We start from the raw sequence: 24,340 nt of genomic DNA, 5'->3' as shown, positions 1-24,340 counted from the left end.
TATGGCTTCATGAAGGTAGAGATATGAGACATTTCTGAACCTATTGTAAGTCAATTAACAAACCCTAACAAGGATCTACAATTAAATTTAGTTCCATAATTGATTATATATGTTGTATACTGTAGTTTTTAAATTACGGCTACAACGTAGTGAAATTTGAACAAATAGCTGATGTTTTATGATATACTAAATGTTCCTCAGAATGAATCTACATGATAATTTATATATAATGATAGGTGGAAAGAACAAAATTGCACACAGAGGATAAACAGTTCATGCAGATAAAATTAAACAAAAATCAGAGACAAAAGTTGATGCAGATAATACTAATCATATGTTCTCAACTCATGCTACTGATTTTGATGAACCAATATCTAAAGAAAAAAAATATTGTTTGGGAATTGATTCCAAAACTCGAAGAAAAAAAGAATGAACAATATTTTGAATATAATAGACAACGACCAAACCAGATGTATAAAATCACTAATGAAACTGCAAAATAATAGACTTAAACATAAATCTCTTTTAAAAACCTTAAACCAAATTGATCATTCGTTGTATCGATATAGGAAATCAAAGAAAGATTCATACATTAAAAATGAGAACAAGATATCAAGTGAAATTGCCTACTTCATAATGAAAAAATGAGGGCCTGGAGTAATGATTAAATATTGAATCCTTAGAGACGTCGGAAGAACGTCACACCTCTATTGACAATTGTAGAAGCGATATGAATAAATGTAGTCAATTTTCTTTTTTAAAAAATCAAAAAGTAATAATAAATCAAAATCACCAAAAAGAGGTGTGTATCCCAATGTTCCTTGCTAATTTTGATTTATTATTAATTTTTACATTTTTAATAAAGAAAATACTTATTTTCGAAATTCTTTTCACGGTGTTTTGATTGTATAGGAAATTCTTTTCCGGTCAATGTTATGATAATGAAATTAAATCCGGTCAAAGTTATTGACTACATTTATTCATGTCACTTCTACAAATATCAATAGAGGTTTGACGTTTTTCTAGCTTCACTAAGGATTCAATATTTAACCATTACTCCAGGCCCTCATTTCTTCATTATGAAGTAGGCAATTTCACTTAACATCTCGTTCTCAGTTTTATGGTATGAATCTTTCTCTCTTTGATTTCCTATATCGATACAATGAAAGATAAATTTGGTTTGAGGATTTTAAAAGCTATTTATGTTTATGTCTTCTATATTGCAGTTTCATTAGTAATTTTATACATCTGGTTTGGTCGTTGCTACCAGAATAAATTTTTTTTTTAATATCTCTGTCAAAACGTTGCTGGCTCCATAGAAACATCACTCATGCAAGAAAAACGAAAATAACTAAGGGTTATGTTGTATCACATGCTTCTGGAGATGGAAAACCCTTTATCATCATTTCTTTTCTTGTAAGTTACTTGAAGTTCTTTGCGGGGAGAAGAACAAATTTAATCTTTGAACCAATGTCCACACTCTACACATGGCAGAAAGAGTTCAAAAAATTAAAGATTCTGGTTCTGGTGTATCTTATCCACAACATTCGAACCCAGATAGGTTCAACGGCTCCAATGTAATATCTCGCTTGTCAGTATTGGAATACTGCCAGACGATCGTACTAGAGGATTAATGTTATGGAAAGTATGTTTGATGGAAATGTTTATTAATGGCATAAATCAGGTACGAGTTAAGTATCGGAGTTGGATATATAAACGCGTTTAAAAAGAAGGGCAATCTCGTACGTTCGCGCAAGGGAGTATATAAGTGTTTTTGGGGTCAAAATTATTCATTTCCACTTCTGTTTCTCTCTCTAGGTTTGAGAGAAAGAATTCTCTCCTCTCTCTCAATAGGAGGCCGCCCCCTTTCCCTCTCCCAAACCACTCAAACTCTTCCAAGATCAACAAGTGTTAATCAAGCATGGATTATGGTAGCTTAGCAAGCAAGAACACTTGAAGGAAAAGATTAAGGCAAGGTTTGGTTGAAAAGTCTAGAATCAAGGATGAAGCAACAGCTAGGGTTTGAGCTTGATGCTTGAAGAATTTCAAGAAACTTATTTAGGTGAGTTCTATAGTTAGTTTTCCACCTTTGGGTTGTGTTATATCTTGTGAGAATTTATGAATTTGTATTTTTAGGGGTTTTAGAACCCTAAAGTCCTTTGGCCAATTCTTGTTGATTATGTGTTAGATTGCGATGAAATATGTTTAATAATGTCTATATATGTTTCTGGATGTTCATAGTACATTGCAGGATCGAATTTGACGAGTTTTGGGTCAAAATTGCAAAATCAGCACCACAGACCCGAAGAAACTCGCTATTAGCGAAATTATTTCGCTAATAGCGAAATTTGCCTGAAGAAACTCGCTCCAGGGTCGCTAATAGCGAAATCCTCTGGACCAGCCAACATGCTTTTGGCTTGTTGGCTCTTTGTAGGGTCGGTGGTGCATTTCGAAGCCTTTCTTCCATCGTTTTATAACTTTATAACCCCAAAAAAATATCTAAGCAATGCACATAACATCAAATGATTCTTGAAATGAAAATCATGGTAATCTTAGCATATATGACAAGAATGGCATAGAGAGTTTAAGCCGAATTACTCAGGTAGCGACGAACTAAGAAAAGGAATGAATATAGAGCCTTGATATAGCGTGTCAAGAACTAGAATAGCTTGTAAAGAAATAGAAAGTTACGCATGAGCAAGATGCTTGATAAGATGCGAAGTGATCACTACTACAAAATATAGATTTTACATCAAGGGGGTTTAATTTTTCACATCAGCACAAAAAAAATCTGAAGGGAAAGATACACACTATGAGTTTTTACATCAGTTGACATAAGCATCTGATGGGAATTCCTGATAGCATATAATATTTACATCAGTGAATGATTGAAATGATGGGAAAAACACGCGGTGGCAATTTTGCAATTTGAGCGAAAACTTTGGCTAACTGATTTTTACATCAGTGGGTGAGAATTGGCTGAGGTAAAAACAAATTTTCACTTTTAACTTATCCATTCCTCTATCACTCTCAAACAAACCGTCCAACTCTCAAATCAAAAACCACCTTTTCCTTGCAATCGCTCCACCGTCAAAGTGCTTTCAAGTCCAGATTCGGCCACCACGCGATGCAATCAAAGAGAATAATTCACTCTTTGAGCTCCTCATCACGAGATCTATCTTCTATACCTATCAGTTTTTTTAGAGGATCAACTTCTTCCACCTCCTCTTCTCCATCACGGTAACCCTCTTTCCTACCACTTCTGTCATTTTTCTTCTTCCTCTTAAATGTTCTTCTTGCTTGCTTTGTATTGAGTTCCTTATTTCTCTACAAATTTGATTTTGATTTAGAATTTTTTTTTTATGGAACCACCATGCCAGATCTGTACGGCAATGGCATCCTCTCTTTCAAAGGTGAGTCCCCTGTTCTATTTTTTTTCCTTATTTTATGTTTCAAACTTAAAAATCTCAATTTTTTTTAAATCCTTAACTTCATACTTTTTCGATCCGAAAGTTGCTTATTATTTCTCCAGATCTATTGGTGTCTTATTGTATAAATTTCTTAGTTTCTTGGTTGTGTTTCAATAAGCAGCTGATCAATATCTTTTAGATGCACTAAAGAGACTTTGTGAGTACACAATTGCACAGGTGAGCTAGGAAAATTGGTTGTATGGACAATATTTACTCTTCTCTTTCTCATGAGAATAACTCTTGCTAGATATATCTTTGTGTTTGTAAAATGGGTGCCTCATGATCCGATGTTCTTGTCTTAGGATATATTACTAGAGAATGTGTCAAGTATGTACGAACTTTCAGAAGCCTTCAATGCATTATCATTGAGGCATGCATGCATTCTTTTTATCTTGGAGCACTTTGATAAATTGAGCACGAGGCCAGGGTATTGATCTGATTCCCTCAATTCTATTATATGTTGGACATTTATACTGAACTAATAACTTGGCACCCTTTGTTTAGTAGTGCTCTGTCTTCATGTTTGTTGTAGTTTTGGTGACTCATGTTCTTGACCTTGGTAGTTTATATTGTAATGAAATGTGATGTATCATGCACTGATTTTTTTTTCTAGTTTTTTTTGGGTGAGGAGGGACATATTGTGATGTGTGCTCAATATATATATAGTTGGCATCTCACTTCCTTTTCTTTTATTGCATAGCGACGTATTATGTTGTGTTCTTACTTCTGCCTATTTTAGACAAAGTTCATTCAAAGGGATGCTAAACTTTATTATATATAGATTTTGTGATCGTAGAAACCAACCTTTGGTTCAGCAAGTTGCTTAGTGCACAGTTTATTTAGAATGGTGTTGTGCTTAAATCATATGATATTAAGAATGGTCTCATACTTAAATCTTCAGCTTCTTGATTGTGTGACATCAATTGTTTGCAGGCACTCTCTTCTAATTCAGCGTATAATACCAGAGATCCGCAATTACTTTGTTAAAGCTCTTACAAATGGCAACTCCCATAGACCGTAATGTGCAGCGATTCTATTCTTGACCTCTAACCAATTGTGATGTACAGAATGTAGATGTTATTCCCTGTGTTGTACCAGAAGGGGGTCTCCTTTATGGTATACATGTCGACTAAAAGAAATATGATAAACCAGAGAGTAGTACATGTTCTCTTTTTTTTTCTTTCTTTGATGCGGTGTAAGCCCCCTTCTGTGTCTAGCATCATTATCATCATAGATATAGTAAATATACGGCCTTCACGAACATTGTTTTTACTTATTACAGAAAGTTTTGTGTCAAAAAGCTCGAAGTTGCGATTTCGTAGAATTTGTTCAAGCTCGTTGTCTTTAAAGCTCTGATATGTGGTCTCTTACTCTCTGATTTGTGAGTTTCATGATTCTAGTTTGTGTATTTGATCTAATTTATGAATTTTAGGTTTTTGATACTTTCATTCTAATTCAACTGAATTTGATGTTGAATTTCTGATTTTTGAGTTTCATGATCCTAATTTTTAAATTTGATCTAATTTATGAGTTTTAGGTTTTAGATTACTTTCATTATTCAACTGAATTTGATGTTGAGTTTCTGATTTGTGAGTTTCATGATTCTAATTGTGAGTTTAGTCTAATTTATGAGTTTTAGGTTTTAGATTCTTATGCACGATGATCACTAGCTTTTCATTCAAGGAATTTTTCATTTGAGGAAATAGGTACTTCATTCTTTACTTACTGAAAATTGAATTTTGGGGAAGGCACATAAAGTGTTTGATGAAATGATTGTGAGGAATTTGTTTACTTGGTCTTCTACTATGCCAAATCTCAGGTTCAATTTCCTCTTAAACTCCACTAATTTGTATGATAACTACTTCAAACAGGCTTCATTGCCTTGTTACTTAATTTATTCTAGTTCAATTTTCTATATCAATCAAGTTACTTTTTAATTTTCTAGAAGCATGTAATAGGACTTTAATTCAATGAAATGAATCGTGAGAATTGAGGGATTGTGTAAGGCTCATGGGTTTTGGTTGTTAAAAGATTGTTAAAAGATGCAGATTGGGTGGTTTAATTTGTCTTGTTTTCACCAACTTGGTTTATGGGTTTGAAGGATATGGTCAACAACATCACTTCTTCAATGAAACTGAAGAACTCTTTCTGTTAGAGGCTCATGAACATGCAACATACAAACAATACAACACCTTTCTCCTCCTTTCCTCTCAACATTAAATAGTTTTTCTTTCTTGTAGTGTGCTTGAATGGAACATTACCTGGTTACTATCTGCATCGTGGATATGGATCAGGAGCAAACTGTTGGGTTGTTAATTTAGAGGTATTTCTTCTTATTTTCTCTAATATATTTCTACACCAAAGAATAGTATTAAGGTTAATGAGTCTTTCTTTTCTTTTGGTACTTCAAAAGCATTTCTTGTGAATTTGTTGGCTGATTCCCATTTTTGTAACATGTATATATGCCATGGCATAACTGAAAATATTTAGAAATAATTAAAGTTTTAGGATACTAAAGAGAGAATATTGTGATACTTTCCCTTTTCTGCTGTAAAAAAGTTTTTGTGATACTAAAGAGAGAATACTCTGTCAGGGAGGTGGATGCTTGTGTTAGATTGGCCATGAATCAATTACTATCTTCAGTTCTTGAATGATTTGTGTTTAAGTAATGTCAACAATGGATTAAGCTTATCAAAATTGAAGAGTTTGAATGCTTAGGTGTTGAAATTGAAGTGAAATTGAATATTTCGATGCACGAGAAGTCCCTAGAGGAATGCTTTCTTCCGAACCACATAGGGTTATGTTGTGAGGTGATTCTTGCCAGGCACCTCAGTCACGTAGAGAAACTAATGACTGTATCAATGGTGAACCAAGTGACAGTAGTGCAGAAGAGGAAAGAAAGACAGAGTATGCTTTCAAGGCTGTTAAGTCTGCTGGGATAACCTCGATTGGTGTCAGGGGAGAGGATTCGGTCTGTGTGGTCACTCAGAAAAAGGTTCCGGTGAGTATATGAAGTTGACTGTTAGGTTTTTTTCTTTTGCTTGTTATGAGTATTTGTGTCATGATGGTATGATAAAAACTTGAAACTGACACATTTATTGACCCTGAGATGTTTGTCTGGCTGGGAAGTCTTTTGTCATCTCTAAATAATAGAAGTTCTTTTCATTCAGCCCCTTTTTACTATTCATCATGTTTCGTCGTCTATGGTTTAGGAATTCAATTCTGTGAACCACTTATTGCAAGTGTTGAACTTCAGGATAATAGTTTAGCTGTATAATTCTGTGAACCACTTGGTTGTATCAGTATCACTAGAAGTAATAATTATATCTTGGAACTACGCTAATTATTCATTTAAACTTTGGTTATGACACTGGTTCATCTCTATCATCACATGTTCCATTTTGTTGAAATTGCAGGTTTTCGTTTGGTTTGTGGGATGCTATTATGTTGCAGAATTTTCTGGTTTTGGGGTATTGCAGCTGCAGATTAGTGGTTGTTAGTTTACTATCAAATGTAGCTCTTATTCCGATAGCGATCCAAGCATTTCAACTCTTATGCAATTCATGGTTACATGGTTACAATTTTTGCTATGTATTTTTTGATAAAATTTGTTTCTTGAGTTAGTGTAAATCTCATACTATGATAGGCTAAGGCTTATTTGATTGTGTATATTCTGCAGGAATATGAAGTGCTCAAATAGTAAGTTTAATCTTCCATTTGTATGTAATTTGCATAAGTTTGAAAGTATACTTGTGAGGGTTATAAATTAAATTTTGTATTTGTTAGCATTTTAGCTTCCTTTTTGGCATTAAAATATCATTTTTTTTTTCATATTTCTAATATAAATAAAAGAAAAGAACATGGTCTCAAGCTGATTTTGTAAGCAGTAAAGCATAATTTTTTTTAATAAAAGTGTTGATTTCACATCAGTGGGATAGAAGACTGATGATAAATATAATTATTTTACTTCAGTGTCTATCATAAAACTGATGTGAAAACCCTGATCTTAAATTTTAAAAAGAACGTATCACATCAGTGGGAAAAAAGCCTGATGTGGAAATTTCGCTATCACATCAGTTCGTACCTGATGTGAAATGACGTGCACATTCCACATCATATCAGTTTACATCGGTTGCCACCTGATGTGAAAAGTAGTTTCCAACTGATGTAAAAACTTATTTCTGTAGTAGTGGATATAGAGTATTCTCTACGCATATAGGAGCTAGAGTGACCATACGAGTATGGCAAGACATGAATTGATTAGATATCTCTTCACATAGTAAGTTAAGCAAGCATATAGTTTACCTCTAGTGGGATCGCTTAAGGATCCGAGGTAAAAAGAGATAGTATGTATATATATATATAGATGTAATTTTCATGCATGCATAGACCAAGATTTCAAAAGTTAAAGGTGCCATGTCTCTTATAATCCTTCCAAGGTTGGATGCAAGGGGTTCTCATGATGGGAACGGGGTTAGCCGTAGGGAACCCGCATGTCACTTAGTAAGCAAGATTTAGTTGTCGTGTCTCTTGTGATCCACACTAGGTTGGACTCAAGGGGTTCTCCAAGGGGAATGGTTTAGCTGTAAGGGAACCGCGCGTCACTGCAGGAGTGCTGTTGGTTATACCTTAGATAGGTTTCCATCGGTTAGAAGGGATTGTGCTCGGGTTTACTCCACCCCGGGGCTCTCCGTAAAATGAACTCAGACATTATTTGTTTGTTAAACGTTAACCTAAAGAATTTGACTATGCATAATTATTAGACGTGTTTACGTTATGTCACAGAGCCTTGACGTAGATCGTCAAGAACTAGTATGATAGCAAGATAAGGTATGTTATTAGACATAACGTAAGTATGCATAGAGCAAATAGAGAAAGTTATGCCGATGACGATCTTAGTTTTCCCCTTAACGTCTGCTTTAGAATCGTGTCATGATTATGTTATGCTTAGGCCTCGATACGTAGAGCGTATTCTTGGAAATGCGGTTTTAGATTCCCCTTAACCGCCATGACACGTATAAGAAGTGAAGCCTATAACAAGGTAAGAAGAATCTTATGACGGCCCTAGTATGCACGACTGTCTAGTATGCAAGTCCCCACACACGTATAAATAACCGGCAGGTTGTATTGTAGACACATGGTGACCGTAGGTTTCCCCCGAGGTTACCTATAGCTAGGATTAGGTAGAACTCACTGAGACATTATGTCTCATCCCAATCCTTATTTGTTTCAGATAAACAGGTTGGATGGCAAGCTAGTAGCCGAATGGATGTTTCAGCAAGTGTTCGTTCGTACCCGCTGCAGGATGATATGGATATGCAAGGACGCATTTACTATACTTTAGAAAAGTTGATTTGTATTATTATTGTACGAACGCACATTGTTGTATAATGTATTCATTTGAAGTTTTAATGTTGTAAATTTTAATGTATCCAGTACTAAACTAATGCACACGCTAACCTTTCTAGATACGTTTAGTGTGGATGTTACATCCAAAGTATATGAAAAATTCAATTTTTGCAGTATGTTATGAGCAATATTTCTCTCACGATGATTGAATATTCTTGTCGAGAAGGACGGGGAGAAGTACTCAAAGGTAAACCAGTAAAAGAACTTCTTATTTTACTTTATTTTTTTGGTTGATTTGTCTCAACTCTTCCACTTGAACTGAATTTGATTAGCTTACCATTAGAATCCTTTATCAAACCATTGAAGTTATGCTCCATTTTATTATTTCTTACTCCCACTTTCTCCTTTTCAAGCAAGAAACAATATCAATCAATCCTATTTGCATTTGGGTCCGTATATATCCTTGAATTTGCATTTGGATTCACAACTGCAGACTAGAAAGTAGGACCCTCTAAATAATCTACAAACCTTTCTTTAGAAACATCAGGACTTGGGGAAAACTGAAGTTTATGTGTGTCACCTTTATCAAACCAAATTAAATTATCATCACAAATTAAAATGACACCTTTGATATTGATTTAAACTTCTTTATTGAGTGTTTTTATTTCTCTTTATTGGCACATGGGTCCAAGAAATTTTGTTCAGCTACTTGCCCTTGAGCATTAGAAAATTGTTTATTTTTTCTATGTATAGGATAAACCTCTTTTCTCTTGTTCATGTTGATGGTTAGGTTTTCATCATTTGTGTTTTCTTTCAAATTTTCATTTCCTTCATCAATCCCAGGAAACTCATCCTTCTCTAATGAAGCAACTAGCACATTTGAAGATGGCACCTAAACATGACATTGGATTTCTTCAGGCTAATCTTTAATTTTATATTAACCACTTGATGTATTTTAAGCAATATTTATGGGAGACGTTGCTTTCTGTTGCTTTTATTTTTCCATCTTTCATCTAGTAATATCTTTTAAAACAACATTGTGTCATTTCTAACTACTCAGCAACATCAACAATTAAATTTTGGAAGTGTCATTTCAATATGTAAACTACAATATTACACTCAAAGTCACTATAATAAACATTAACAATCCAATTTCAAACTAATTTCATCATTAACAATGCAAAAAACAAACAAATTTTCATTGAGATATTTTATCAAACACCTAGAGTGCAACTTTCAATCAACATAAAATCTAACAATTTCTTAACCCTAAACTACCACATTGGACTTTAAACAACATCTAAACTACAATTTCTAACTTAATTCATCACTAACAATCCTAAAAACTAACATGCAAACAAAATTTCTAAAAACCTAAAAATGTAAAATTAAAACCAAAAAAAGGCAATGCAAACACTTTACTTGATTTTGTGAGAGAAATTGACTTTGAATGGCGTAAGAATGAACAAAATTGCACTTGAAGGGGAAAAAATGAACTTTGGTAAGTTTGTGAAAGTTTAGAAGAAGAATAGTTATGTTTCTGAGTTGTTGATCGATAACATCACGTAGTGTGAGTTAAGTCACGCTGGGTTACAACCTGTGTGAGTTAACTCACGCTGAAAGTACCGAACGTGACTTAAGACACGCAGGAGTACTTTTGTCTTTTCATTTGGGAGTGAGCAACATTTCTTGTGAGAAGAGCAACTTTCTAAATCCTATTGTCACTCTGTTTGGTAAAAAGAAACTATAAGCTAGCTGATAGCTGAAAAGCTAGCTTATAGCTGATGACTGATAGCTAATAGCTTATAGCTGAAAAGCTCGCTTATTAAAAGTAATGTGTATGGTAAAGTTAGCTGATGAAGTGGTTGTAAAGTATAAAATGACATAAAAGGACATTTTTTTTATCTTATTTTATCTTTTTTTTTATCTTATTTTTTTTATCTTATTTCATAAAAGTGGCTGAAAAGCTCGCTTATTTTTTTTATCTTTTTTTTTTCAAAGATCGAACAAATCATTTTTCTGAAATTAATTAAAGTGTACCATATAAGAATCCTTCTAATGAAACAGAAGAAAGCTTTATGGAAGTAAAACTAACTTGAAAAGGCATAAGTTATGCAATAAATAACCATATATTGATCTTGATGTTTATGTAGCCCTTTGGAAACTATATATTGATCTAAATGGTCCCATAAACTTTAGGAAGCCACGTAAGTCAAGTATCGGGCACTCCTTGTCTATTTTTATATCTTATTCAAACTTGTCTTCTTCTTTTGTTGCCTTTACTTCTCATTTATCTAGTATCAAAGTTATTAAGAATATAAAGGAAGCTTTAGAAATTCAAAAGTGGAAGGAAATTGTATTTGAGGATATGGAAATTCTTGAGAAAAATAAAACTTGGAGTGCCACAACTCTACCACTACGTAAAAGAATTATGGGGTGTAAGTGGGTGTTCACAATAAAGTATAATTCTGATCGATCAATCAGAAGTTACAAAGCTTAACTAGTTGCCATTGGATTTACTCAGATGTATGACATATATTACTCAAAGTCCTTTTCTCCTCTTGCAAAGCTTACCACAATCAAAATACTCATATCCCTTGTTGCAAACTTAGGCTAGCCTCTCTACCAGCTTGGAAAAAAAATAGCCTTCCTCAACGGTGATTTAGAAAAAGAAGTGTATATGGATTGTCCTCCAGGTTTCGAAGAAACGTTTGGGTCAAAAGTGTGTAAACTAAAGAAGTCTTTGTATGGGCTGAAACAAGCTCAAGAGTTTGGTTTGAAAAGTTTACCTAGTCAGTAAAGAAACATGAATATACTAAAGGAGAAGTTGATCATACTTTATTTATAAAGTTAGGTTAAATTGGAATGATAACAATTTTGATAGAGTATGTTGATGATATATTTCTTGCAGGTAATGAAGAAGCATAAATGGAGACATTAAAGAGATACTTAGCAGTAAATTTTGAAATTAAAGACTTGAGGCCCCTCAAGTATTTCCTTGGCATGGAAGTAGCAATATAAAAGAAAGGAATTGTTGTTTCTCAGAGAAAATATGTTCTTGATCTCTTACAAGAGACATGTATGAATGTTTGTAAGCCTGCTGACACTCCTATGGAGACACCCTAGTCGACAATGGAAGATATTAGAGGTTAGTTGGAAAACTAATATATTTGACTTATACTCGGCCTGAAATTTCTTTATCTCTTAATGTTGTTAGCCAGTTCATGCATGCTCCATTTGAAGAACATCTTGAAGTTGTGCACAAAATCTAGAGATACTTGAAAGAAACTCTAGGAAGACCAATGGTACAAATATGACAATATTCACTGTTGAAGATTGGACAAAATATATTATAGATAGAAAGTTAACTTCGGGTTATTGCACATTTTTGCGGGGAACCCTAGTGACTCGGAGAAGTAAAAATTACGGAGTGGTTGCAAGAAATAGTGCTGAAGCTGAGTTTACAAAAATGGATCAACGAATTTATGAAGGAATATGGATTCTCAAAGTCTTTAAGAAACCCAAGATAGTGATTAAACTTTTATTGAAATTGTATTGTGACATCAAGGTGTCTATATGCATAGATCCCAATCTTGTTCAACATGATCGAACAAAGCATATTAAGATCAATCATCATTTCATTAAAGATAAGATATACTACCTCCGTCCCTAATTATAAGACCCTTTTGAGAATTTTTTTTGTCCCTTTTTATAAGACCCCTTTGCTATTTCCAACTACATTAATTATTTCTTTACATATATGCCCCTATTTATTATACATCTTTTTCTTCAATCAACAATAAATAACATGTTGAAAACATAAACCAACCCTCTCTCTTAAAGGATAAAATTGTAAAAACAATAGTAATTACAAACATATTTAATACAAATATCCACTATCTTAATTCCCGTTATTTTTTCAAAAGGGCCCTATAATTAGGGACGGAGGTAGTATTATGATATTCTTGGCTTGCTATCTGTTGTTTCCAATCAATATACGACTAACAAATTGACCAAGAGCTTGGGAAGGACAACATTTGAATACCTGTCATATTTAATTTACTAAGAATTTCGAAAGCCAAAAGCTTTTTTCAATCTGAACATGTTCAATGCAGCTCAACATGAAAGAACTATGCAACTCATGAACCTTGATTCCTTGGCGTTAAAATTTCTTAACGTCACTGCATTCTAAGCCATTGAATAGAGATCTGAAAGATCACATAATTATTTTATCAAATTAGGAATTCAAAATCTGAACCATTAGATCTATATCAATGGTCAAGATAACCGACTCTAGTGAGTGTTTACTGCACTGATTATAGGAAATCATTTCTCCGTAGTTGGGTCAAGGAGGACTTACTCTCACATTGAATGAACATTAAACCAAATAAATCAAACAACTACTAGTATATATCGGTGAAACACTGTGACAAACGGTTTTGGATAAAAGAACTAGTAGCTTTCAAATAAAGTTTTTTTGTCATTTGTTTGTATTAACAACAAAAATTGTGTCCCTAAAATAATTGGTATTGCTTTCTATGTTTTCTGATTAACTATGCATGATAGTACTAGTTTGTTAAAAAATAATTATTAATAATAGTACTAGTTTATGTCATTGTGAGCTTATCTCATTTGATATGGACAATATATGCATAATATATGCAAGGTGCGGGGTTCAAACCCCGACCACCACAAAAAAATAAAAATAAATAATAGTACTAGTTTTTCACTATATTTAAATAGCAAGGACCAATACACTTTTGTATAAGCAACAACGACTAATATACTTGGCGTTTCTTTTTATTAAACATCCAATTTTTTTTATTTTTTTTTGGTAATTTAAACATCCAATTTTTAATATAAAAACAATTAGTAGTTAGGGAAACTCAACACAATTTAGTTAGTTTCTTCCTACAAATTTACTTTTACTTAATTTATAAGGATGACTAGTTATTATGTTATTGATTTACTTTTACTTAATTTAAATAGAGGATGATTTCTTTTTTAAATTTGTGGTTTTTTATTAGGCGTCTTGTTTTTAATATTTGAGCAAGGCGTTTGATTGAATTGGGCCGACCCTGCAAATATGTATCCATCTTTTAAAGATAATAAATCTGCTCTTTATGCTGCAAAAAATTGCTCGCTCCCTAGTGAAATGACAAAAATACCCCTGCGCATGTTAACTCACGCTATTGTTATTGCGTGAGTTAACTCACGCTAGTGTAAATTTCAACGTGAAGGTGGAGGAAGTAAAATGGAGCTGTGAATATGGACTGTTGGGTTTTGTTCGAAAACAGTACTCAACGTGAGTTAACTCACGTAACGTGAGTTAACTCACACATGGGCAAAATGGTCTTTTTAGTTGGGAACGAGCAATTCCTCTCGAGTAAAGAGCAGAATTCTAAAGAAAAAAAGTTTTCAAGATTTTCTCCGAAGTCTCCCTCCTCACCTTGTTTATTGGGCCAAGTCTATGGTGTAAGTTGTTTTTATGGTTGGATCAATAAAACGAAAAATACTTATATAGGCAAAATTGCAAATAAAATGTATTTGGACACACACACATAAAAGTACTTATTATTGAATCTTTTAAAATAACATATTAGATTAGTATTTTTTCTTTTACCTTTTTTTCCATTTGTGTGAGTGTGCCAAAATAGAATTATTTGTGGTTGTGACTAAGCAAGTGATCCTTCAATAAAACTCACTATTAAATTAAAACAAATATAATGTGATTTACACATCTATAGGTGGAAAATAAGCTTGTGTGCGGTGTGGTGCAATAGTAATTTTTTATTTTTTTTTATAGTCAAAAAACTTCATTCATTCAAAGGAAAAAAATAATACAACCGATTAAGAGTTGGGACATTCCCCACACCCATAAATTGAGATTAGACCTAACAATCAAGATAGTAGGATACATCCTAACGATACATCTATAAAGTTCAGAAAACAAAAAGGCAGCAATAATCCAAAAACAATACCCTAACAACCAGACTAATTCCTTCCACCTATGGTCCAAGATCACCAAACTTTTGAGATCCACAGTCTTTGATGTCATCCAACTTCGGAAAAAAGATTGTGATGTTGTTCGCGCATATTGATGATAACCAATACAACCATACGTTGAAAAGTCTTGTGTGAGGCTGAGAGGATGTTGAGTTTGCTGATTGTCGCCATGAATTCCTTACTCATAACAAAGTACCGATAAGACGAATCCTTCACTAGCATTTCAACAAACACATGACATGCAAACTTGAAATAAACCAACAATAACAAAAAGCAAACAAAACAGTAAATAAAATAATAGAGAATCAAATACATGGAGCCAAACCACACTCTCAAACGGGAAGATAGCAGAGAAACCCCAATAAAACCTTTCCATGATGGCTTTCGAGGGGGCCGTCTCGGGATCAGATCACTGGTTAATTTGTGACTCGTGGCCGGACAACTAGTGATGAAATTGATACCCATCCTGTCATGGAACTTATAGTGGGGGGTAGAAGGATTAGAGTCCTCCTTGCAGATGGAAAATCACGCTTGGCATGGCCAGAAGACCGTGGAGGGACTTTATGGGACTTGTTCCAGCAGAAGTGATGAAATACAATGACAGAAGGGTAAAGGGTCGTGGTGGTTTTCTGTGAAAAGTTAAAGAGGAGCTTTGCCATGAAAAAGGAAGAAAAGGGACGGAAAACTTCTCACAGAGGAGAGACAAAATATAACTTCCCACAAGGAGAGACTTAAACAATAAACATCTCACAAGGAGAGAATAAGGGAGGTTTTAGGTAGCAGACACGAGAAATTTCAAACCGGACAGTGTGATTATGAGTGAAAAACGATGATGGGAAGGTGGGAAGCGGTGCTCCTGTTAAACCCTATCAGAGCGAGAGCGATGCTGTTTTACCTAGTGCAATAGTAATTTGTATATGCACATTGCACAAAACCTGTTTTTTTGTTACTAAAGTTTTGGGCCTTTTCAAAAACGTTGTATCTATGAAAATCATATATACAATAAAACCCTGCTCTTGTTTCTCACTAATCATCGGAACCCTAATACGTTTTGGTGATTAGACAGCACAATTGTTTTCAACCCTAATATCCATTTCCCACCATCAAAATCTTACACAATATAAAACCATACTCTTGTTTCTCATCAATCTTTGCTTCAAGATCTCCTTCTTGCATCGCCACTCGAACAAATGAAGTTTGGTAGCAAGGGAGATGACCGAAACAACGTTTCCACTCAGTCAATGAAGAAGAAACGAAAATACACCAAGAGGCGGAGATCGCCTACCGTCACCGGAACCCTACCCACTCTTCCCTTTGATCTGATTGCTGAGATTTTCTGTAGACTTCTAAGGAAGCTCCTCCTTCAACTTCAGTGCCTTGGCAAATAGTGGAAATCTCTAATCTCCAATCCTAAATTCACAAAGAAGCATCTTCAATTTTCAAAGGCTTCCCAGCACAACCATCACCTCATTGTTAACACAATTCTGAAGGATTCCACAATGAAGGATTCCACAATTCCCTCTGTTTTCAAGGCAGCAATGACAACCTCTCGCATCAAACCTACCAAACTCAGGTTCCCTGATATTTTGGGAACTGTAAGCGCTGATAAGTTGTGTATTTTTTCTTGCGACGACATTCTTTGTTTCACCTGTGAATATGGTACAATTGTTGGACATTCTGTTGTTTTGTGGAACCCTTCCATTAGGAGATTCAATATGTTTCCCGCGTTGGAAAAAGCAGGAAAAAGAGTTCCCTGTTCCACCAAATATAATTTTGGATATGGTCATTCCACTCATACTTATAAGATTGTTGCAGTTTCTTTTTTTCCTGACAATAGTAATGAAGTTTGTTGTTATACTTTGGGTACTGATTGTTGGAGGAGGATCCAAGACTTACCAAATTATGGCTCCATTAGTGCACTAGGAGTATTTGCTAGACGTACCATTAATTGGTTGGCATATGATTCTCTGAGTTCTTCACACAACATTGTTTCTCGTGATTTGGAGAAGGAGTCGTATCAAAAGCTTTTGAAGCCTAATTTGGAGACAGATAATTGGTCCTTGAGGGAATCGATGGATTGCTTGTGCATATTTGCAAGGTTCGAGTAATTTGTGGACATTTGGATTATGAAGGGATATGATAATGAAGAGCCATGGAGTAAATTGTACCGTGTTCCTTATATGCATGATTTGGCTCAATTATACCGTACTCCTTACATGCATGATTTGGGTCTCCATCCCAATGGCAATGCTTTATATGTCACGGAGGATGACCAAGTGCTAATGTATTAAAGAAATATGGTGCAATTGATGTTTACTCTCTATGATTCCAAAAGTGGTACTTTTAATATGTCAGCGCGTCAAGACATTAATGGTTTTTTTATTCCAAAAGTCTATGTTGAGAATTTGATATCACCTTGTCCTTGATGTTGTTAGTTAGACGTTATGGTTTGTCACTTATCTTGAGATTCGATTACAACTTATGTTAACTTTTATTAATGTTATTTAATTTATGCTTCTTCTTCTTATTGCCGATTTCACCTATCATTTTTAAATTATGGTCAATGCAATCTACAACTTGAGAAAATGCCATGCCATGTCACCTATCATTTCTAATATTGGAGATAAATTTTAGATATAATGTATGCCAACCGCTAAACATACGTCTTAATGGTGGCTTCAAATCTTGAACAATGCATCATTAACCAAACTGAACAATGCATTTTTTGTGATCGGATACATCTCACCTGTTTGATGAAGGTGAAAGACATATTTAAGTTTTTAGACTATGATTCATCAACTTCGTGCCTTTCATATTTGTGATTTCAAAGAATCATTACTATGATGATTTGTCATCCAACTTTTTTTTCTACAAGAAATTAAAGCTTCTTATATTGCGCTTCATTTCTTATTATTTTGATATTATGAATTTCATATAAAAAGATTCAAGAATCTGCATAGTAATTATGGAGTTTGTGATCAGGTATATCTCACCTGTTTGATTTAGGTGAACACCAGTAATATCTACTAAAAGGAATTGAGCAAGTTAGACACTAGATATTGGCTAAAGTGACCACAATTTTTCTGTTATACTCGATATCGTACATTATATTTTCAAATACATGTTTAGTTTCAAGAAACAATGCCATGAATGGATGTCATGTTGTTGCTTTGACAATGACTATTATATATTTTGACAGAGGGGTTCAATGATCCTCTTATCGCTCTTGTTTGTGAGATATATAGATAGATAGAATGATAGACAGCATACACATTGTTGGCTCTTTATTCTTTGTTGTGTTTCTTTTCACACAACAAAAAACAAATCCGTATGATGTGTCTTAGAAATTTGAATTGCCAAAACACTATTTATCAGCTAGATTCGCCAAGAATATGTATCAGTTCTTGTGGTTCAAACAAACAAGAGGGGGTAGCTGATGTTAAAAAAAGGGTCAAAAGCTGATAATTAATGTTTCTTACTTTTCTTCTGCTGCATTTAATTCCAGGAATTCAGTTCAGAACTGATAATGTACAGTTCAAGGTAATCATTTATTTACTCTCCAATCACATGCCTGTTTGTTAGAGTATCCGCTGATATTTTCACGACTTCAAAAAGCACATTCGAGGGGAATATGAAAATCATTTAGTTAGGTTTATTCAGTAGTCAAATTCTGTATGTCATTTTGTTGGTCACTATTCCTCGAGGAAGCTTCAAATTTTTAAAACATAACTGGTTTAAGTGCTGTCAAAAGTTTAGCTATGATAATAAATGGACGAATCAATTCCTGAACTTTGATTACATTATTATTTCAAGTAGGAAATGGTTTGTGAAATCTGAAATATAGCATAATATGAGACAGAGCTTAGTTTTAACTTTACATATTGAATAGGCTTGAAGTTTGCATGAATGTGGTAGTGCCTTATAGATGAAATTTTGTTATCTATTTGAAAATGGGGATTGGTTTAGTGGGGGGAATTAAAGTAGGCAAGATTGAAATGAATAATCTGAGGATGAAAGACCAGCAGCATGCAGAAAGGTCAGCAGCATGTTTGACAAAACAAAATCTTGCACCAGTTTACAGCAAAAGAAGCAGAATATGTATTTCCTCCCAATTTGCCATTTTCCCATCACCATCTAATAACCCCTTTCCATCGTTGTATGTCTGTACCTGTTACGAATTAATTCACATGACAACGATAATTTGAAGGTCACATGTAGTATTCTTTACAACCTACATTACACCGTTAAACACCAGACGCTAGTTTGTTTGATAGAAATACTAATGTTAATTTTGATTACATATGCATGATACAAAATTTAGGAGTGTTTACTTCAACACTCGAGTTCCATTTGAGTTTATCGAATCCCTTTATGATCACTGAGAATAAGCATAGTGCTAGGTGCTCGAATAGGACCTAAACAGAGAACCTGTAATTTTCCCTTGTTCAAGAGAAGGGAAAACTCTCCAAGAATAAAAGAGGAAGATAGACTAAATTGATTTTTCTTGCTTTTAATCATTCGCATCCCCTACAAATTTACAATATATAGCAGTGAATCAGTTCCTATCTTTTTGGATCTTATGTCAAGTGTAGGCTTCTAAGCTATTGCTATTAGCAGTATTGCACCTCTCAACTAGTGAGGTATAACATAATGAAGATTCAATTATTTTGTCTAAAAGTCTTTCCTCCAAATGACTCATGGTTTTACTTGCTTCAATACATCGGATCATAACACAATGACTAAATTTGTTTCTAGTAGACTATACTTCAAACGATTTAACTATTATGCGTCTGTTAAGTTGAAGAGAGAGTTTGTCAGTTTTTTCTTTCATGTTAACAAAATATAATGCTACGCTGAAAGTCCTTATGTTATCAGCCACCGTGTTGTATATTATAAGTTTTCCTTAACATATGCTGTTTAACATCATTACTCAATTTGTAAAAAGAGGAAGTCTGAGAAAGTACAATGTTACAAACATCATAAAACAGATCTTATTTTCACACAAAAATGCAAGAAATATTTCAATTAAAAAATTATATTGTAAACATACTAATACACTCTTAAATAAACAATTGTACTAGTAATATTCATGTAATTGGACACCTGAAAATCAATGAAGGGTTCCACTCTTTGCTTAGTTCTTTCTTGGCATCAGAGCTTTCAAAGTTGATCACCACCACCAACAACAACCAAAATACTGCCCTCACCACCTGCGACTCAATATGTTCTTTACCTTCCGATTTTAATCATTCTTTGTGTTCCTTCTAGATTTCAATCTTTATTTTCCTATTAATTCTCAAAGAAAATATCAGTTATTTATATACTGATGTGTTTTATGATCAATTCATTAACCTGATGTAGCACGAAATCTGATTTTGGTGTTTTTTAATTTCATTTTCATTTTTCTTTCCATTATGAATGAAGCTTTGTGGAATTTTGTTGTAGGATTATGATGAATTTTGTCTTAGGCTTGAAATACTGATGTATTTCCATCTTTTGTTACTCATCTTTACTTTAAGGGAAATGTTAACCGGTGCCTCCGGGGCACTCGTTAAGGATATTAAAAAGGAAATTATATAGAGTTAATGCATTGAAATTGTGTAATTAATTTATAATAAAGTCAAAAACAGTTTCCTTTTATGGTAATAATTCTCTTTTTTGGTATGCTTAACCAGTGTCCCGGGGGTACCGGTTAGCAGGACCCTTACTTTAATCATTTGATTGTGGTATTATGTTTGTGTAAGCCCTAGAGGCCAATAGTTTAGGTTAAACTTTTCTTATGTATCATGACTTTTATTATTTAATAATTATTTAATAATATATGACACTCTTTATTATATTTGTTGTAATGTTAATAAAGTCTCTAGAATAGATTGTTCATGTAATGATATATTAAGTGTATGACTTAATCATGAGATTACATTAACATAAATAACGCTATTCTTAAATGTGTCCGTAGTTAATCTTTAATATGAATTGAGATAATAATAAAGCGTCGAGACTATTATGTATGTAAACTGATGACCACATCTCATGGGTCATAGATCTGAGATATTAAGTACATACATAAGTATAAATATTAGGAGTAATATTTATACTGGATTGACCCACCGTGAGAATACTACATAGTATTTTATTAAATTGTCATAAGATATTCTCACAATGATAATAATGTATATAACTCTTAGACCTGAAACCACTATGATCCCTAGATGTGGACTCAAGTGCTTTGTTGCCATTTTAACGTTGTTTGTAAAAGGATGACCATAACGTTGGTTAATTGGTACTTGATGAATCATGTTGAGGGACATGGGTGTCCTAGATGGGATCTGTCCCTCCTCGTAACAAGAGATATATATTTAGGTCTGTTTATGAAATATGACTGTAAAATTGCATGGTCATGCCGAACTAAGCCAATATGAGATACTGGACTTATTCTTTATTTAGTATATTAAAAAAACTTTCTTTCATACAATTAAAAAAACTTAATAATAGCGAATTTTATATATCTCAAATTTATCAAAGAAAAAGAAATTTAGATTTAAGGTATGTTGGTAAAAAAAGTTAGTTTATCATTGATAACTTATAGCAGAAAAGTTAGCTTATTAAAATTAATGTGTTTGATAAAATCAACTTTTTAAGTGACTGATGAATATAAAATGACATAAACATAAATGTACTATTTGTTTTTCTCAATAAATTATATTTATAAACATTTTAATTTATTTCTAATTATATTTTCATCTTTACAATGAGAACTGTTATATGTGAGTTCAATTGATATTTTTTTAATTTCTATAATTTTGATGAAAAATTGTATCTTATATTTTTTTGTTTATGCTAACAAGTGTCCTTAAGACACTAGTTAAGAACTCAAAAATAGAAATAAATTATAAATTTGATGTAGAAAAAGTTCATTTTTAAAGTTTCATGGTGTTGAATACATCATTTGTAAAATAAACTTTCTCTTTTAAGCTTCTTAACAAGTGACCTAAGAGCACTTGTTAGCATTTCTCTGTTTTTGTCGGTAAGAATCATATCTTTTTATTTAACTAGTACTAATAAATGGTGGAATTTAGGTGAAGGTCATATTTTTTTTTTTTTTTATGAATCAAATATTAGCGATGTTTATAAAGTAATATGAGCATGCATAACATACATCTTCTTTTATTGTCACAGACTTATATCCTAATTTATTGTCACAGCCGCATACTTCAACAATATGGCCATATCATTCAGTCGCTTTATTGCCATTGTATGTCTTATCAATAGTGTTTGTGTATCATTAGAAACAGCTGAATGTTCCTTGTATTCCATTGTGAATTCACCCTTTCCTTGTGTCATTGATCGAAGAGCTGTAGCATACCCAAACATATTGTTAAGGGGGCCATGAGCTGTAATGACGACAGAATCATCTTCGTCCTGATCATTGCCAACAATTACACATTTTCTCTTGTTGAGGTCACCAATGACAGCTCCCTGAAATTCTGTTGGTACTCTCAGTTCAACAAGCATAACAGGTTCTAATATAACTGGTTTGGAAACTGGATAAAACTGTCTAAAAGCATAGATAGAAGCCAACTTAAAGGCAATTTCACTGGAATCAACAGCATGAGCAGCACCATCTGTCAACACAACTCGGATGTTTTCAACTGGATGTCCGATTAAGGCACCAGAGTTGGCAGCTTCTTTAAAACCTTTCTCAATTGCAGGGACAAAATTTGATGGAATAGCTTGACCAATAAGCATGTTTTCAAATTCAAACTTGGTCGGTGACCCAGCAGGAAGTGGTTCAATATACCCAATCACCCGTCCATATTGTCCTTGTCCTCCAGATTGCTTCTTATGTAAATAGTCAAAATCAACACGTTTAGTAACAGTTTCTCTGAAGTTTACACTGGGCTTTCCAACTGTTGCAGCAACCTCGTACTCCATCCTCATGCGTTCAACATAAATATCCAAGTGTAGTTCTCCCATTCCAGAAATGATTGTCTGCCCACTCTCTGGGTCCAAGCCAACGTGGAAAGTAGGATCCTCTCTTTGGAAGCGGTTCAAAGCTTTTGAAAATTTCCCTGCAAGATCTTTGGAGACTGGTTGTACAGCCAATGACATCACAGGTTCAGGAACAGCCATGGAAGTCATTGTGTATTTAACGGACCCATCGGTAAAAGTATCTCTTGATGCTCAAACAACACCAAATACAGCAACTATTTGGCCAGCATAGGCCTCTTGAATATCATGCATCTCAGTAGAATGCATTCGTACAAGGCGAGGAACTCTGATCTTCTTGCTAAAGATAACATCAACGATGCAATCACCCTTGCGAATGACGCCCTCATAAATTCTTAGAAATGTTAACTGACCAACCGGCTTGTCCTCCAACTTGAAAGCCAAAGCTACAAGGGGACCATCAGGACTTCCGGTCAACTCAACCTCCTTCTCATTCTTAGATAGGTCATGGGCATAATTACTAACATCGATTGGACATGGCAAATAACTAACCATGCCATCCATAAGCGGTTTCACCCCAGTGTTTTTAGCATAGCAGCACTGCCCATGAATACCGGTATAAATTTCCGTGCTATGGTAGCCCTGCGAATTGCTCCCTCAAGATCAGCATCAGAAATGGTCTCATCGCCAAGAAAAGCTTTGGCAAGTATATCATCAACCTCTGACACAGTTTCTATGAGTTCGCGTCTTTTATCTGCCACCAAGGCTTCCATGTCTGAAGGTATTTCTTTAACGACAGCATCATCTCCATATTCACCATGAAAATAATAGGCCTTTAACTTCACAAGATCAATAAGTCCCTCGAAAGCTTTTTCAAGACCTATTGGAAGTTGAACTGCAGCAGTATGATGGCGAAGCTTAGATCTAGCCTGGTTTAAAACTTTCCATGGATATGCTTCATCTAGATCAAGCTTGTTGATAAATATAATTCTTGGAACCTCGTATCTTCTCATTTGGCTATCGACTGTGATGGACTGACTTTGAACAACACTAACACTACAAAGAACAAGAATGGCGCCATCAAGAACTCGCAAAGCCCTGTCAACCTCAATGGTGAAATCAACGTGACCAGGCGTAGGTTGATATTAGAGCCTTTCCAATTGCAATAAGTGGCAGCAGACTGAATGGTGATTCCCTTGATTTTCTCCAAATCCATCCCATCCATCTTGGCACCAACGCCATCTTTTCCGCGAACCTCGTGGATCTGGCGGATCTGACCAGTGTAGATTAGTATCCGCTCCGTCAACGCTGTCTTCCCAGAATCGATGTGAGCCGAGATCCCGACCTTGCGAACCTTTTCCATCGACTCCTTCCACCAAGGCTCTTTGTCAATCGTCGCTGCTGTTGCACGAGCCACGTTCCCCGCTGAAAAGTGTCGGGGGTGGAAACTGCCACCGATCAGAGACCCCACCGTTGTGGCGGAGGAGGACCAGAGTGCGTAAACAAAGCGTTGTGCGCGGAGGAGAAGCATACCATGGTGGTTTGGTGTAGGAGGGTTTTCGACT

At 34.4% G+C, this 24,340-nt stretch overlaps 1 protein-coding gene and 2 pseudogenes across 12 annotated transcripts; 2 read left to right on the top strand and 1 right to left on the bottom strand.

The window, feature by feature from the left end:
• Positions 1-3,032: 3,032 nt before the first annotated feature.
• On the top strand, positions 3,033-7,248 carry LOC146936732 (ARM REPEAT PROTEIN INTERACTING WITH ABF2-like). Of its 12 annotated transcripts, none has more exons than XM_085751381.1 (9): positions 3,033-3,240; positions 3,351-3,413; positions 3,592-3,647; positions 3,773-3,897; positions 4,404-4,665; positions 4,753-4,851; positions 5,110-5,793; positions 6,064-6,471; positions 6,887-7,248. In XM_085751381.1, exons 2-5 carry the CDS (start codon positions 3,374-3,376, stop codon positions 4,489-4,491), a joined length of 309 nt encoding a protein of 102 aa, XP_085607507.1. In that variant the 5' UTR covers positions 3,033-3,240; positions 3,351-3,373; the 3' UTR covers positions 4,492-4,665; positions 4,753-4,851; positions 5,110-5,793; positions 6,064-6,471; positions 6,887-7,248. The 12 variants fall into 12 exon arrangements, 7 of the variants coding, with proteins under 7 accessions (XP_085607507.1, XP_085607510.1, XP_085607509.1 ...); XM_085751384.1 differs by having other exon boundaries at positions 4,404-4,851; positions 5,110-5,289; positions 5,711-5,793; positions 6,189-6,471; XM_085751383.1 differs by having other exon boundaries at positions 4,404-4,851; positions 5,110-5,289; positions 5,711-5,793.
• Positions 7,249-16,015: 8,767 nt separating this feature from the next.
• LOC146936731 (F-box/kelch-repeat protein At3g23880-like) lies at positions 16,016-17,251 on the top strand (annotated as a pseudogene).
• A 4,805-nt stretch (positions 17,252-22,056) lies between these two features.
• The window catches only part of LOC146936727 (elongation factor G-2, mitochondrial-like), a 31,433-nt pseudogene continuing 29,149 nt past the window's right edge, over positions 22,057-24,340 (bottom strand).

The sequence above is a fragment of the Medicago sativa genome, chromosome 3 (assembly GCF_051527215.1).
Source record: "Medicago sativa cultivar Bolivia chromosome 3, Bolivia_mono, whole genome shotgun sequence".
In the NCBI taxonomy this organism is placed as follows: Eukaryota; Viridiplantae; Streptophyta; class Magnoliopsida; order Fabales; family Fabaceae; genus Medicago; species Medicago sativa.
Note: the sequence above shows the minus strand (reverse complement) of the source record. Positions and strands in the feature narration are given on the sequence as shown.

What these genes read in the sequence shown, in the direction of transcription:
- LOC146936732 (XM_085751381.1), top strand. Translation starts at nt 3,374, where the DNA reads ATGCCAGATCTGTACGGCAATGGCATCCTCTCTTTCAAAG. An exon ending in TGGCATCCTCTCTTTCAAAG is followed by an intron (nt 3,414 to 3,591) that starts GTGAGTCCCCTG and finishes TTCAATAAGCAG; the next exon opens with CTGATCAATATCTTTTAGAT. An exon ending in GTGAGTACACAATTGCACAG is followed by an intron (nt 3,648 to 3,772) that starts GTGAGCTAGGAA and finishes TTCTTGTCTTAG; the next exon opens with GATATATTACTAGAGAATGT.